Genomic DNA, 16,373 nt, shown 5'->3' with positions numbered 1-16,373 from the left:
CACATTACTTAAAGTCTTAGAAATGCAGTGTGTGGGGGCGCTTGGGTGAGTCAGTTGCTTAAGCCTGGGACTCTTGATTGTCCACTGAGGTCATGATCTCCAGGGGTGAGTTTGAGCCCTTGGAGGGGGCTCCTCATTGAAAAAGCCAACGGGTAAAGATTCTGTGTCTCCTTGCGCACTTGTGCGCGCCCCCTCTTTCTCTCTTAAAAAAAAAAAGAAAAAAGAAATGCAGTGTATGGCCAATTTACAGCACATGGCAAAGTCGTTTAACAGAAAAATATTCCACATTGCTTTAACTTTTAATACAAATTAACTACAATTAAAAATTCTGGTCGTCAGGTACACGAGCCACATTTGTAGGTCAACAGGCACAGATGACTACTTATGCTGGATTCGGAGTGCAAACGCGTTCAAATCCTTGCACCAGACCTGGCAGCCCCGGCCTGGTCTCGGCGCGCACGTCCGCTCAAGCCCCGGGCCAGGGGAGCCGCGCGCCCTGCCGTGCCGGACACCTTCGCCGGGTGGCACTGCAGCGAGCACCCGCCGCAGCGCCAGACCCGCCCCGGCCCCCGCCCCGGCCCCGGCCCCGGAAGCGAAATCGCGGGGCTGCGCGCGGTTCCTCCGCTCTCTCCGCCCCCGACGCAGCCCGCCGGATCCGGGCTCCAGGAGCGTGCCGCCGGGCAGGATGGGCCGGAGCGCCGAGCTGGTCTAGAGCCGGAGCAGGCGCAGGGGTGCCCCGCGGAGGGCGCCCCCCGCAGAGCCCGCGCGCGCTCGCCGCCTTCTCCCGCGGGCTGGCCGGCGCCGGGCCCGCGCTCCCGCCAACGGCCCCCGCAGCCCGGCCTCCCGTCCAATGTTGCAGAAGTCACGCCCGGCGCTGCTGCAGCCTCAGGATGTCGGGGACAAGGTGGAGACGCTTATGGTAACGTGCGCGGAAGGGACGCAGGGGTTCCGAAACGCCGGCTCGTGGAGCGAGATTCGAGGTGGCCGAGGGCCAGCGGCCCTCCGCTCCCCGGGCGCCTGCGGAACCGGGCGGGGACGTGGCGGGAGAGGGATGGGGGGCGAGGGAGGCGTTGCACCCCCCCCGGACAGACGAGCCGAGGTCTCGCCGCCGCGCTGGTGTCCCGGCAGTGAGCGGAGTTGCCGGGACCCGGGAGTGGCCGGGGTGTGCTCGTGCGACCCCGAGGGAGGTGCGAGCGCTCCCGGAAGTTGCCCTGAGTTGGATGCCTCATGGCGGGGGGGGGGGGCGGGGAGGGCGCTCGGGCGGGTATTTGGGCCGTCGCGAGCCCCAGTGGTGAGGCCAAGCCTAAAAAGCAGCGTGTGCCCCAGCGAGGTGAGTCGGGGCTGCGGGCGGCCTCTGCGTCTCCACCTCCCCGCGGCTGGGCCACTGGCGCGGCGGGGGGGCGCCGCCAGGCCACGCCCCCTGAGCCCGGATTGGCTGCTGCGGTCGTGCCGCCAGGCCGCCATTGGTGGAGGCGGGGGCGGGGCGGGGCGGGGCGGGCCGCGAATCGCCGCCGCGTTCGTGCCACCGTCGGGTTCCCGCCCGCCGGTCACAGCTGCGGGTCACAGGCGGGGTGTGTGGGGGTTAATCCTTGAAGAAGGCAGCGGCCGCGGCTCTGCTTTACATCTTTGGAAACGTGCTTGCCGTTTCTCTTTCTGGGTCCTCCGGCTGTGGCCTGGAGACTTGAATAGGGTTCAGTTTTTTATTTTTTTATTTTTATCTTTTAATTTTTATTTATTTATGATAGTCACAGAGAGAGAGAGAGGCAGAGACACAGGCAGAGGGAGAAGCAGGCTCCATGCACCGGGAGCCCGACGTGGGATTCGATCCCGGGTCTCCAGGATCGCGCCCTGGGCCAAAGGCAGGCGCCAAACCGCTGCGCCACCCGGGGATCCCGGGTTCAGTTTTTTAAAAGGAAGTCAGTCGCTCGTGCAACCTGTTTGTTAACTTACTGCTTTTGCCTACTGTGTAGTATTGGGTTTCTTACCCTCCTTCCTCAAAAAAACAAATTGTTACTCATCGGTTTTTTGTTTTTTGTTTTTTTGTTACTCATCGTTTTCACCTTGAATAACTTTCGGCTATTTAGAAAAAAACATACCTTCAAAGGGTGTTCATGTGACAATATCGTAAGGCTATTCAAGATGAAGGGCACCGGGGTGGCTCAGTGGTTGAGCTCAGGTGATCCTGGGTCTGGGACTGAGTCTGCATCTGCCTCCCCACTGGGAGCCTGCCTCTCTCTGTGTCTCTCATGAATAAATAAATAAAATCTTGTTTTTAAAAAAGACTATTCAAAATGAAAAAAGTGTAAATTCTGGATTTGTTTCTGAAAACAATGGTATTACCTGTTGTGTGTGGGGTTTTTGTTTTTTAACTAGTAGAGGTTTGTCTGTACAGCTGGTATATATTTAGTATCTGCTCTGTCCTAATGCCTGGAAAATTACAAAGTTAAAAAAGTTAGAGGCTCTATTCATTCAACAAATATTTATTAAACCAATAATCTGCCCAATCATTAGGCTGTAAGGGTAAAGACCTAAAATAGTTCTGCAACCAGGGTGGTTAGGTGTGTGTGGAGTATGTGTGTCAACGACCACAGCCTTAAAAGACAAATCCCATACAATACCTATGAGAGAATTGGGTAAGCAGGGCAGAGAACTGCACCAAAGCTGCAACTACTTGTCATGCCCACAACCCAAGCAAAGGGCTGAAGGGAGCCTGGGGAGATGACCCTCTCCTGGGATGGGCCACGCAGGGCCCCCACTAAGCTTTAGCCTATGGAATTGTGCTCAATGGAGAGCCATCCTGCAGGTGATGGGATTCATTCATTTTTTACTCTTGGGCACCTACTGTGCACCAGGCTCCCTGGTCAGGGCTTGGAAGTACCATCATGAACAGGACAGCCAGTGGCCTCTTCTGTCCTAGACCCTAAGGGTACTGAGGAGCACTGAAGGCCAACAGGGCGATCAGAGGCTTTTTCACTGCAGGTGAAAGCTAAGCAGAGACCCCCAGGGATTAATCAGAGTGGGAGGAGCTGGGATGGGGTTTTTCAGAGCTAAGAGAAAGGCAAATTAGAAGTGGCTGCACCCAGGCAGCCCTGGTGGCTCAGCAGTTAAGTGTCTGCCTTCGGCTCAGGGCATGATCCTGGAGTCCCGGGATCAAGTCCCACATTCGGGCTCCCTCCATGGAGCCTGCTTTTCCCTCTGTCTCTGCCTCTCCCTGTGTTCTCATGAATAAATAAAATCTTTAAAGAAACAAAAAGGGTAACAAGGGGCCACTTGATCCAGAAAGGACCTTGTAAGCCTACCAGTGGCCTCAAACTCTCCCTTAGGACACATTGGTCACTTCTGTAAGTTCCAGGTTCATCTGTAAAATGGGTTAAAATACCTCGCTTTTAAGTGTACACAGATGCCTCACCCAGTGCTGCTCCAAGAGGTCAGGGGAGGGTAGGTTAGTAGTAGTGGAGGCTGCTGGGACAGATGGGTGTGGGCAGGCACTGGCAACACTGACAGTATATCAGCAGGACTGGGTCATGTAGCAGGAGGTACAGTGAGGAGTCTCACGTGTCTCCCAGACTTACCACTGGAATATCTTGTGGAGTGGAGGCAGGGCTGTGGTGAACTATTGACTGGGTTTCCATTTTGGAGCCAGAGTTGGAGATGCCTGGGGGCCTCCCAGGGAGAGGGGTGCTGGGCTGAACTGGTTGTGGGCGTGGTGCCCTGTGGTGTGGGTGAGGTGGCCCTGAGGGGCTGTGGCTAGGGGAGATAAGAGAAACCTCTGAGACAGGGACTGTAGCAGCCTGAAAAGCAGCCCAAAACAGAGGTGGGCCAGCTGTTTGAAATGCACTGGAACGGCCAAGTAAGGGAAGGTCTGGGACGGGCAAGGGGGCAAGGGGTCCGGGGATGGGCAGGTTCCTGATGAGCCGGAGGGGCAGCTTTAGCTGGATGGCAAGTGGTGGGGACTGAGGGATGACTAGCCAAGAGAGAGCAGAGGAGATGTAACATCAGGCTGGAAAGATAGGGGCTTTGATGCTTGCTGCCAGAAGATGCCACTTGGAAGGATGAGGCCGAGAAGCTCAGACTCACAGGAATAGAGCTTAGCCAAAGGAGCAGGACAGGGAATGATGAGGTAGACACATTTTGCTTGGTTGTAGGTGTTGTATTATCAATTCTGTCACCCTTGGATACCTGACAAGCCTTTTGAACAGAATTAGGAAGTTAGGACATCCAGTATTTATTACGTGATTTTTTTTTTTTTTTTTTTTTTTTTTTTTTTTTAGTCTTTTAAGTGGTTCAAGTTCTAATTTGAGACTTGCTCGTTTGGTAGAAATGTGGAGTGATCTCTGTTCCCTTTTGTGAAACAAAAAAACCACAGTTTACGCACATTTTAGTTCTGGGTGGGTGGCTGTAAGGTGTATAACCGGAAACTTCATAGTGTCTTAGGACAACAGCGTACTGTGTGTTAAAGAATAATAGTGCAAGTGCCATTTAATGAGAAGATCTTTTTGGATGGAGTTTGCCAAATGTCTTATTTCGAGAAGAGGGCTTTTCTTTCCTGGTTGGATTTTTTTCTTTAAAGATTTTATTTATTTATTTGAGGGGGGCGGAGCATGAGCCAGGGGGAGGGGCAGAGGGAGAAGCGGACTCCTCACTGAGCAAGGAATCCGACACCTAGGACCCTGGAATCCTGACTTGAGCCTAAGACAGACGCCTAACCAACTGAGCCACTCAGGCACCCCCTGGTTGGATTTTTAAATGCACCTTTTCACAATTGTTTGTGATGGAGCTGATTCTGCAGCAAGCCGCGATGCCTCTAGCATGGTGGGCTCATGGAAGGACATTTAGTCTTTGCCCTTCTGAGTGGCGCCTCTCCATTAGCCAGGGTATACTACTGTCCTGGTTTAAAGGAGAGCCAGCAAACCCAGGGGTCAGGGGTAGCTGCTGGTCTACAGTGCCATCTGTGATCTGCTTAGGTCCCGGGGAGGGGCATGGGCATGAGAGAAAGGGAAAGCTTCAAGTTAATGAAATTGACAGGGTTTTACAGGAAGTGGTCCAGGTTTTACACTGAACCTGAGCTTATGGTTTCACTTCCTTTGTCTCACTCCTGTAAATATCTACAGGTTCTATTACCAAGAGAGCCCGGCAACCAATAGTTCAGACACTAGGTTCAGTTGATTTTACTTCTGTGAAGATAAGGTGATGGTCCATAACTTTTATTGTCGAGACAGAGAAGGAGCTGCAGTTGGTGGCCTAATTCACGGATGGACGTAGATGTGTTGTTCAGGAGGATACTCCTTGCTCATTCTCAAGATTAAGGGCAGAGAGATCCCTCTAGCAGGGAACTCTGTTCTCCACAGCATTCCAGCACTCTTCTTTCCTGGGTACACTTTTCCCTTCTCTGAAGTGGGAAGATAATACAGGTCATCGCCAGGTAGTCTCTCGGGGTGGAGAAAGCAGCAGGGGCCATGAGGCCTGTGGCTGCAAAGTTGCTGATTCAGTGTTCTCTTGCCCTAAAGCTGCATCCGGTGATCAAGGCTTTCCTGTGTGGCTCCATCAGTGGGACCTGCTCCACACTCCTTTTCCAACCCCTGGATCTCCTCAAAACACGCCTGCAGACTCTCCAGCCCTCAGCCCATGGGTAATACCTGCTGTTCTCTCCATTTCTTTGAGGAACTGGTTTCAACAACTTCTCTCAGACACAAAGCATCTCAACTGTGTTAAGTCAACTCCCCTTCTGCGGGTTGCTTAAAGAGAAACCCAGGCCATGCCCAGCTTCTATTTGATATTTCTTATTAAGTAAATGGGCCCTCTGAAGACCCCTTCCTGGGATCTGCCTTGGGGACCTTGCATTTTACTGTGCTAGCTTGTAATGTCATAACTGTGCTGTCTGATATGAGTAGTATGGGTGGTTTTCTGGAAATAAGGCGAGTATTAGTGTTTCATTTATGCCCCGCATTGGGCTCAGCCCTGAGGGAAGTACATCAAATGCATGTGAAATGGGGGGTCATCCCATCGTTTGTAGTGTGAATGGGCAGATACACACGTCTGTGCCAAACCCTGCACATGTGGAAACTCAGTGATTCCCAGATGTGTTGTAGAGATTCTTGAGTGCTCTTAGGAAAGAAGTCTTTGGATGGGAAGTTCTTTTATGAGGACAAACTCTAATGGATTTTTTTCTTTCTGGCCCCCATTTTGTCTGCTTTCAGATCCGGACGCATTGGGATGCTGGCTCTGCTCTTGAAGGTGGTTCGCACGGAGAGTATTCTGGGCCTTTGGAAAGGAATATCCCCTGTAAGCTGCCTTTTGGGTCTCCTCTTGCACCCTCTGCTTTAATAGCCCTTTCTGGGGTGGCTCAGCAGTTGAGCATCTGCCTTCTGCTCAGGGTGTGATCCCTGGGGCCCTGGGATCGAGTCCTGCACTGGGCTCCTCACTGGGAGCCTGCCTCTCCCTCCGCCTATGTCTCTGCCTCTCTCTGTGTGTCTCTCATGAATAAACAAATACAGTCTTTAAAAAAAAAAAAAGTAGCCCTTTCTCATACACCTCACATATCCTCCCAAGGAAGGATAGGTGAGCGTCAGAAGCAGGGGGAGGACTTGTATGCTCTCCTGGTCTCTGTTGCTACTCACTCTTGCCAGAGGGCTTCTCCCTGTCTGTGTTGCCCTAGACGCAGCTTTTTGGAGCAGTGGCAGGTCTAGAGCAGGTGCAGCTGGTACCCCAGCTGCCAGCATATCCTTGCCCTTGCCCTTCGGTGCAAACAGGCCGAACCTGCGTTTCTTTACCTGTGGGCTCTTCCTGGCCCCAGGAACCTACTTTGCTGGGAGTGCCAGGGCGTGAATGCTCACCCCAGCCCACAGCAGCCCCTTCCCAATGGAAGATGACCGCTGATGTTTAAAAACCTCACTCTCCCTCCTCAACAGGAGGGGTAACTCTGAGGTGCCCTACGCTGATTCCCAGAGTTTCTCCAAAGGGATTCCATTGCCCAGGGCAGTCAGTAATGGGTCGGCAACCTGACCTTCACTGGCTGCCATCTCTCTTGCCTCACTGCCCCATTCTCTTATGGATATTACCTCCACACCTTCAATCAAGTACTTGCGTGCAGATCTCCATCTTCTTTTGGTAAAACCCAGCTAAGACAGTATCTAAAAGCATGAGTCTCTGATTTCTTTCCTCCCTCTGACTTATTCTGCAGTCCATTGTGAGGTGTGTCCCTGGAATTGGCATCTACTTCGGCACTCTCTACTCCTTGAAGCAGTACTTCCTGCGAGGCCATCCCCCCACCGCCCTGGAGTCCGTCATCCTGGGAGTGGGCTCTCGCTCAGTTGCAGGGGTCTGCATGTCACCCATCACTGTGATCAAGACACGTTACGAGGTGAGTCTGACTGCTTCAGGCCTTCAGGGTGGATGAACAGAAGCACTGGGCTTTTGTCAAGGGGCCACTGAGGTCAACTCCAGATTTAGAATCTAAAAGAGACCAGACCCCATGTGCCCTGGTAATGCCATGTACCCTGAAGTCAGGTTGGTTCATTGTTCAAAACCAGGGCCGCTGTGAAAGCCACTGGTCTTATGCTTCTTTTGCAGAGTGGGAGGTATGGTTATGAGAGCATCTATACGGCCCTGAGGAGCATCTATCGCAGTGAGGGGCACCGGGGACTCTTCAGTGGCCTGACAGCAACACTCCTTCGTGACGCACCCTTTTCTGGAATCTACCTGATGTTCTACAACCAGACCAAAAATATCATGACCCATGGTATGGACAAAAGAAGGTCTGGTAGGGAAGAGATATCTCCAAGACCTCGTATCCTCACCACTTTCTCTGTGATATGAGACTCTTTATTCTTAGCATCTCCAGATTCTTCTTAGACTGTTAGGACCTAAGCCATGTCAGCCTTGTGTCAGGGTTGGGTGCTAGGCCACAGTAGTAGTGGTCATGACATACTTGGCCACTGACCTTTCGAGTTTATAGACTATTATAGCAGAGTACTGGTATTACACCCCACACTTCTTGAGTGGGGTGGGGTGGAATAAAACATGTTTTGCAGAAGTCCTGCAATAATACCTCGCAGATTTACCTGATCTTTAGAATGCTGGGTCCCACCCAGGGCCTCCTAAATCAGAAACTTTGGGGTAAGACCTGGGAGACTATTTTTCTCAAGAAACACTTGATCTGATTCTTATCAGACACGTTTGATAAAGTTAGCACCTCCCTTGCCGTGTTCCCAGTTGAAGTGATTCTGAGCCCTCTGTTTGGGTGGAAGGGTACCAAACCTCAGGCATTCTGACAGACCCATGCTGTCAGTAAGCTCATGTTGGTCATGATGGGGGTACGATCAGTGGGCAGCGAACGTCTAACTAAACAGAGCCTGGTCCTGATAGAAACATCCTGTGGAATGAACCTGCATTCAATAAGGTGTCCCTGGATAATCTGAGCAAGGAAATGCAGTCAAGGTTGTGGAGGTGGGAAAACTGGCATGCCACCATCACGACAGTGGTAATCAAGTAAGTTGGGGTGCTTTAGGAGTTCATTGCTCTGCCAAAGGCACCAGGAGGGATGACAGGTATGCAGGTCACAGCCTTATGTTGCCCTAGAAAGTTAGGGCAATAAGGGAGCTTGTATGTACATTTTTGACTTCCCTATATGTATAATTGTTTATTCCAATTCCATTTAAGAGTAAGTTGCAGGAGTGATGCCCCTTTACCCTTAAATATCCTCCATGTGTGTTTCCTAAGAACAAAGAGATTCTCTGAGAACGATTTCCTCAAAATCAGGAAATTTATTTTTTTTAATTTTTTAAATTTTAATTTTTATTATTTTTTTAAATCAGTAAATTTAACACAGTTACAGTTCTTTTTTTTTTTTTTAATTTTTATTTATTTATGATAGTCACACAGAGAGAGAGAGAGAGAGAGGCAGAGACACAGGCAGAGGAAGAAGCAGGATCCATGCACCGGGAGCCCGACGTGGGATTTGATCCCGGGTCTCCAGGATCGCGCCCTGGGTCAAAGGCAGGCGCCAAACTGCTGCGCCACCCAGGGATCCCCAGTTACAGTTCTTTAGTCTCTAGCACCTATATCAGGAAGCTCATGACGTTGCTTGGACCCATTGTGGGCGAGGTTGACTTTTTGTCACTTGGACAAGATAGTGTCCCCACTGAAAACTCATTTTTTCTTTTGTAATTTGAAAGCGCCAGTGTGGGGGAACACTTTGAACCTGTATAAATCTGTATAAAACATCCTGTTGCTTTCACTTGAATGTTTGAACTTCAATCAGTGATTCTTGCCCAAATCAGTTATGGTGATGGTTGTAAAGACAAAATTTTAACTCCATCATTCCCATTCACACTTGGTTATAGCTTTAAATATCCACTCCTTAACCTTGTTTGAATCTAGACTCCTCTGACTTTGGGGAAGAATCTGTGGGCCACTTGGTATTGATATTTATGTGATGAATGTGAGATTCATTTGTAATTGAATGTCGCCTTTGTCCTGTTTCAGACCAGTTGGATGCAAACCTTATCCCTGTGGTAAATTTCAGCTGTGGGATCTTTGCTGGCATTCTGGCCTCCCTGGTAACTCAACCTGCGGATGTTATCAAAACTCATATGCAGCTCTCCCCAATGAAATTTCGGTGGATTGGCCAGGCAATGACACTCATTTTCAAAGTAAGGCTATGGAGTAAATATTGGTTCTTGTGGTTAAGGCGCTCCCTCTCCCTCCCTCTCTCTCTTTCTCTCTCTCTCTCTCTCTCTCTGTAGTTCATGTCTTTTAAATATTAAAATCAGCTGCAGAGCTTTAAAAAGTCCCCACTCCCAGGTCACAACCTGGGCTGCTTCTATCTGAAGGCCAGATCAGTAGCTTAAGTTCCCCAATGATTCCAAAGAATCACTGCTAAAAACATCTGGTTGGTTGTGGGTTGTTTTGGGTTTTTTGTTGTTGCAGGGTTTTTTTGGTGGTGGGTGGAGGGAACTGACTACATTAGGACAACCTGTGATACCTGTCAAACCTGGCAGATTGCTGGGCTCCACCCCAGACCTATGGAATCAGGCAATCTGGAAGGGCCTGGTCATCTGGTGATCAAGGACCAAGGAGGAACTAAAGTCAGAAAAAAATCACAAACACATTATTTGGTTTCTAGAAATTTGCTCTAACACAAATGCACAAACGGTATTATTAAAGATTTTTTAAAAATAAAGATAGAAAGTACAGGAGACATAAAGTACACTCAAGCACCATTTTTTAAAAGAGTTTATTTATTTATTCATGAGAGTCTCAGAGAGAGGGGCAGAGACTTAGGCAGAGGGAGAAACAGGCTCCCTGTGGAGAACCTGATGTGGGACTCAACCCCAGGATCATGACCTTAGGAAAGGCAGACACTCGACTACTGATTCACCCAGGTGCCCCCACTTAAGCACCATTTAAAAGCCCTTGGGTTGGTCCCTTGGAAGCACACAGTTATCACATACCAGCTATTGTTGTTCAAGCTAAGTTTGTCCCTACATTTTTATATTTTTCTGTATGTAGCAGAGGAAACAACATGAGCCTACGCATGCTTTATCTGTCTCACCCTAGATATAAACAGATAGTTTGGAATCTGATCATAGTCTTCACTGCTTGGGTCGTCTGCTTTCTTATTCTCTATACCTAAAACCCTAAACTTGGAAAATAATATTCTTCAGTTATGTATGAAAATAGCAGGAATGATAACGGTTGGAATGAATAAATCAGTCCACATTATGAAGGAGGAATAAGAGGTGTTTTGTCTTTAATTCTTATATAGGACCACTAAGAGCATAAGATGCTCCCTCCAGGCACACAAATGGCCAAAAAGGCGCCCTTTTCTCTAGCTTGGTGCCAGAACCCAGGGTGTGGCATCCACACTGTGGCCTGGATCTTAGCTGCCTGTTGGGTCTTGGTGCTTACGTGAGCTATATAAGCTATCCAGCTGTATATGGCAATCCAGTATAAAGATTTTCAGCTGAGGGGGATCCCTGAGTGGCTCAGCGGTTTGGCGCCTGCCTTCGGCCCAGGGCATAATTCTGGAGTCCTGGGATTGGGTCCCACGTTGGGGTCCTTGCATGGAGCCTGCTTCTCTCTCTCTCTCTCTCTCTCTCTCTCTCTCTGTGTTCTCTCATGAATAAATAAATAAAATCTTTAAAAAAATAAAAAAAGATTTTCAGCTGAGAAATTGTCCTAGCTAAAGCAGGCCTAAAAAGATAGAGTTTAGTAAAACGTTATGCAAAAATGCTTTTATGCAAAAAAAATGTTTTTAGTTCATTGTCTCCTTAGATCCATTATTCCGTTTTGGTATCACCTATAAAAATCTAAAAACCTAGGCTCGAAAATGGGGTAACAGAGACCCTCACTCTCACGCTAGGTGTGTTCATTGTGTTGGTACTTGGCTTCTAGAGTATTGACGTTCGTTTTCCTCATAGGATTATGGGCTGCGTGGCTTCTTCCAAGGTGGCGTCCCCCGGGCCCTCCGCAGAGCTCTGATGGCAGCGATGGCATGGACCGTGTATGAGGAGATGATGGCCAAGATGGGACTGAAGTCCTGATCAAGAGGGACCAGGCAAAGATGGGCTCTGTTGCCCTGCCTGGCTCTTGCCAAGGGCTGCTTCATCTCACTGTCCTAGAGTAAGATGAAGTCCTATCTGGAAAGCCAGGCTGATGTATCCCCTTCATTCCCCAGTTTGAGTAGGGAAGAGATGGGCCTGACTCAAGCCTTCAGAATCTCCCCAAAGTGGAGTTACTGCCACATACAGCACACTGGGAAGTTAGAAGGGTTTGCGCATCCTGCCAGGCTACTCGATAAGGCATTTCTGGAAAGAGCTCTTTCAGGTGGCTCTGCCTCAGCCACCCACCTACACCAGGCTGCCTGTTTGGATCTGTTCTTGCACAAGGCTTCACACAGCCAGAGAAGCTGCAGCTGAAGAGCTCCAGTGGCGGAAGCCGGGTTGGTGGAGAGAGAGGGTCCTTGTCACCAGGCTTTAGTGTGTCTGGGATGCTGATAGGATGAGAAAGAAGAGATGTCATTACTTAATTGGTTACTAATCACCTCAGAGGCTCTGAAGAAGTGGGGACAGTGGCTTCTTAGCCTGTAAGTGTCCAGATGACATTCTTTTTGGTTTTGGCCTCTGCACTGTTTCAATTACAAGTTGTTCTGGCATTTTTCTGCAGCTAAAGTTCGCATAAGTAAAGTGGAGCACTTTATCATTGAAAACTGGAAAACCTAGTGTCTGTACTGTGTTTTAAAATAACCCAATAGTCTAAGGGGGCTGGCTCTTAACCTGTATAGGTCCTAAAAATCTAAACATTTTTTTTAAACAGCTTTATTTCACACATTGTACAATTCACTCATTTCAAATAAGCCATTCAGTGATTGTTAGTATTCATCACTATGAATCCATTTTAGAACACATTCATCCCCCAGTAAGATCTCAGATTTATAATTAATCCTCATTCTGAGCCCCAGCCCCCAACCACCATTGATCTGTTTTCTTCCATAATTTGCCTTTACTGGACAATTCGTATAAATGTAGTCCTACAATTTGTAACCTCTTGCATCTGGCTTCTTTCATATGGCATCATGTTTTTGAGGTTTATCCGTGTAGCATGTTTAACACTGTCCTTTTATTTGTTTATGGCCAAATAATACAGTATGCCTGTATGAGATTTTATTTTTCCATTCATGAGTTGATGATTATTTGAATTATTTCCACTCGGGGCTCTTATGAAAAATGCCACAATGAACATTTATGTACAAGTGTTAGTGTGGACCTATGTTTTCATTTCTCTCATGTAAATACATGCCTAGGAGTGGAACTGCCGGATCATGTGGAAACTATGTTGAACCATTTGAGAAACTACCGGACTGTGTACCATTCTACATTCCCACCAGAAGGGTGCAGAAGGGTCCTGGTTTCCCCCACATCCTCCTCAACACTTGTTATTGTATGTTTTGTTTATTATAGCCACCCTCGGGGGTTTCTAGGTGTTTCTATCCACTTGCCAACTTAGGAAAGAGCCATTACATTATCATGACAGCAGGAAGGGGAATTTTGGTCTGGTTAAGAATATAGGCTGTTCTAGATGGAAAGCTTGGTTCTCTACTTATTTAGACACACTTGTAACTGTTCACAGAAAGTGGGATAGTAATGATGAAGGTTAAAGGAGCAGATGTTTCTGGTACCCTGGGTTAGTTTCCTAGGGCTGTCACAACAAATTACCACAAATTGGGTAGCTGCTAGCGGAAATTTATTCTCAGTTTTAGAGACTAGGAGTCTGAAATCAAAATGTCAGCAGGGACATCTTTTCTCTCAAGGCTCTAGGGGAAGATAGCCCTGGTCTCTCCAGGCTTCTGGTGGTTGCTGACAATTTTTGGCATTCATCACTTCAATCTGCCTCCATCTCCACAAAGCGCCTGCACATCTGTCTCTATGTCCTAATTTCAAGGACACCAGTAAATGGATGAGGGCCCACCCTACTCTAGAATGACCTCAGTCTGATTACTTCTGCAAAGACCGTATTTCCAAATAAGGTCACATTTCCTAGGAGCTAGGGTGAGGGTTAGGACTCCCAGGGTATGCACAATTCAACCTCAGACACACATTAAGTTTATTTATTTTATTTATTTGTATTAAGTTTAATTACAAGTTTAAGTTTATACTTAAGGTTTAGGTTAAAGTGTCCTATTCAAAATAACAGAAGGAGGAGTCTAGGAGAGGACAGAGAGGATCCTAATCTCAGCTGCACTGAAGCCACCAGTGCTTGGTGACCTGCATGCATGAGGTCTCATGCCAGAGAAAGTAGAAGATTATGTAAGACTGGAAATGTTGCTGGGATAGGAATGGAGGGAAGGCCGGTCACCACAGGTGATGGATATAGGGGTTGCCTCCCAAAAACTTAGGCCCTGACCCTGATCTTGGGCCACGGGAGCCTCATGCCAGTGGGGGCCCTCCCAAGAGCCCCTGGCAGACCAGGGACAGAGATGAAGTCCAGAGGTATAGGCTTCACTCCAATCTATTCATCTTATACTTGGCCGGTGAATTTCAGTCACCAGAGTCACCTTACATGTTCATTTGTTCTTTCAGCGCAAAGAAATCATAATTTGGAGAAACAGTCTAATTTCCTCTAAACATGGAGTAAAACTGGAACTGCCCCTTTTAACCCTGATTCCAAAGGCAAGTGGCCCTGGATAGCTGCATTATCTCTGGCCCAGGAATTGGTTTTTCCTCTTCTGCAGTCTGTAACAACTATTAAAGTTTGAGTTTCAGCTGATTGGAAACACTGCCCAGTGCCTTTTTAAACTAATTTGTTCTTGGCTACCTCAGACTTAAAGCAAATTATTTAGAGGGAAAGCTTTGTAGGAAGGAAACACTTATTTGGCCACTTACAGGTAAGGCCTAGTAAAGCATGGGCCAAAAGAGGATAGAAGCAAAGCTTTCAAGATGTTATATTCAGTTTCCAAAAGTAAATTACAAAATATTTCAATCATAAAGAGTAGAGCAAATGGTATAGTGGCCCTTCATTCCCATTACTGAGAGATGAAACAATTATCAGGATTTTGCTACCCTTGTCTTTCTACTCTCCCCTTTATGAAGGCTTTAAAAAAAAAAAAGACTCCAGACACAGCACCATTTCACCCTTCCATAGTTCATCTCTAAAAACGTACACCTGTAAAAATAATGAACTTTCTTACATAACTACAATGTTATTATCCCACCTGGAAAACGTTAACAAATTTTTTGCATATTATCCAATACCCAGCCCATATTCACATTTCCAGTTGTCTCAAAACAGATTTTTTAGGGGTGCCTGGCTGGCTCCGTCCATCAAGTGAACCCACTAGTTCAAGCCCCACATTCAGTTTAGATGAAAGGGGATACAAAAGCAGAAGGAAATTAGATAAAATTAAGTGTCCTTATAACCTGCAGTCCATTGCCAAATGCTTGAGGCAGGCAGAGTATAATGTTACTCCAGGAAGCTCCCACCCATCTTCACGTTAATGCCTTGCTAGAGAGAAAAACAACCTTAATTTGACAATAGCAAGGCCATTAAGTTTCCAGTGATATTTAGCATATGAATATCCTTCTGGAATTCACCTTATCCATACTTCCCCTAACCCCAAAGTATTTATCAATAGCTCCTCACAATCCCAGAGCAGCAGCCACTGCTGCTCTTTCTGCCCAAGAGTCCTGTCCCCATGTTTTAATAAAGTCACCTTTTACACCAAAGACGTCTCAAAAATTCTTTCTTGGCCTTTGGCTTCGGACCCCACCAATATTCCAAAACTACATCATAAAGCTTACTTAAAAATAAGATCTTAGGGATGGCTGGGTTAAACCTCCAACTCTTGGTTTGGGCTCAGGTCCTGATCTTGGGGCAGTGGGATGGGGCCATCCTGGGCTCTGTGCTCAGCCAGGAGTCTGCTGGAAAATTCTCTCCCTCTGCCCCTCACCCCCACTTGTGTCGGTGGACTCTGTCACTCTCTCAAATAATTTTAAAAAACAAAATCTTAGTGTTTTTTACAGTTGGCTTATTAGAATCAGGATGCAAACAAGGGCCTGAGGTTCCTTCACCAGATCTCCCACGGGGTAAGTAAATTTGAGTGAAACCATAATTAGAATGAGTGAATTCCCGAGGGTCTCATCAAGTTAGGGAACGGAACAGCAGGCACAACAATCACCAACCTAGATCTGCTCCCCAAGGCAAGGTCCCTCCCGTGCCCCCCAGGGTGAGTAGCTTGCTTTCCAACTTCTTGCTGACTTCAAATTCTCAATTCTCAATTTTTTTCACCATTCCGTCTCCAAAAATAGTAGCCTCTAGGTGTTATCTCAGCGTCCAAGTTCTTCCCAGTGGTTCTTCCAAGTGGGAGCCACTGGGTTAGGTGGCCGACAAAACACAGGTCTAAGGTCAGTGGTTCTCGAAGAGGCTGCATGTTGGACTCACCCAAACAGTTTTAAAACCTGCTGATGTCTGGGGTCTGCCACCCAGAAATGTGAATGTAAGCAGCCTGGGTTATGGCCTGGGCAGGAGGAGTTTAAAAAGTGACCCAGGTGTGGGCCGCCTGGGTGGCTCAGTGGGTGAGCGTCTGCCTTCCGCTCGGATCCCGATCCCGGGGTCTTGGGACCGAGGCCCGCATCCTGCTCCCCACAGGGAGCCTGCTTCTCTCTGCCTGCGTCTCTGCCTTTCTTTCGGTGGCTTTCGTGAACAAACTAATAAAAGCTTTTAAGAAATAAAAATAAAAGTTCCCCAAGTGACCCTTAGGGCGCAGCCCTGGCAGAGAAACACGGAGGAGCCCCGCGGGGCGAGAGGTCCCACCGGGCGGTCCCTAACTCGGCTGCAAGGGTTCAGCAGGAGCCGCGGGGCGGGGCGGGGGCGGGGCG

General features: G+C 48.2%; 1 protein-coding gene across 3 annotated transcripts; it reads left to right on the top strand.

Annotated features, from left to right (window-relative positions):
• The first annotated feature begins 674 nt into the window (after positions 1-674).
• SLC25A38 (solute carrier family 25 member 38) lies at positions 675-12,751 on the top strand. Of its 3 annotated transcripts, none has more exons than XM_072793268.1 (7): positions 688-904; positions 5,508-5,629; positions 6,198-6,282; positions 7,181-7,360; positions 7,570-7,738; positions 9,484-9,650; positions 11,421-12,751. In XM_072793268.1, exons 1-7 carry the CDS (start codon positions 851-853, stop codon positions 11,541-11,543), a joined length of 900 nt encoding a protein of 299 aa, XP_072649369.1. In that variant the 5' UTR covers positions 688-850; the 3' UTR covers positions 11,544-12,751. The 3 variants fall into 3 exon arrangements, with proteins under 3 accessions (XP_072649370.1, XP_072649369.1, XP_072649368.1); XM_072793267.1 differs by having other exon boundaries at positions 689-919; XM_072793269.1 differs by lacking the exon at positions 9,484-9,650 and having other exon boundaries at positions 675-919.
• Positions 12,752-16,373: the final 3,622 nt, after the last annotated feature.

Source organism: Canis lupus, chromosome 22 (assembly GCF_048164855.1).
Source record: "Canis lupus baileyi chromosome 22, mCanLup2.hap1, whole genome shotgun sequence".
Classification (NCBI taxonomy): Eukaryota; Metazoa; Chordata; class Mammalia; order Carnivora; family Canidae; genus Canis; species Canis lupus.
The sequence above is the reverse complement of the archived record's forward strand: the minus strand, read 5'-3'. Positions and strand labels throughout refer to the sequence as shown.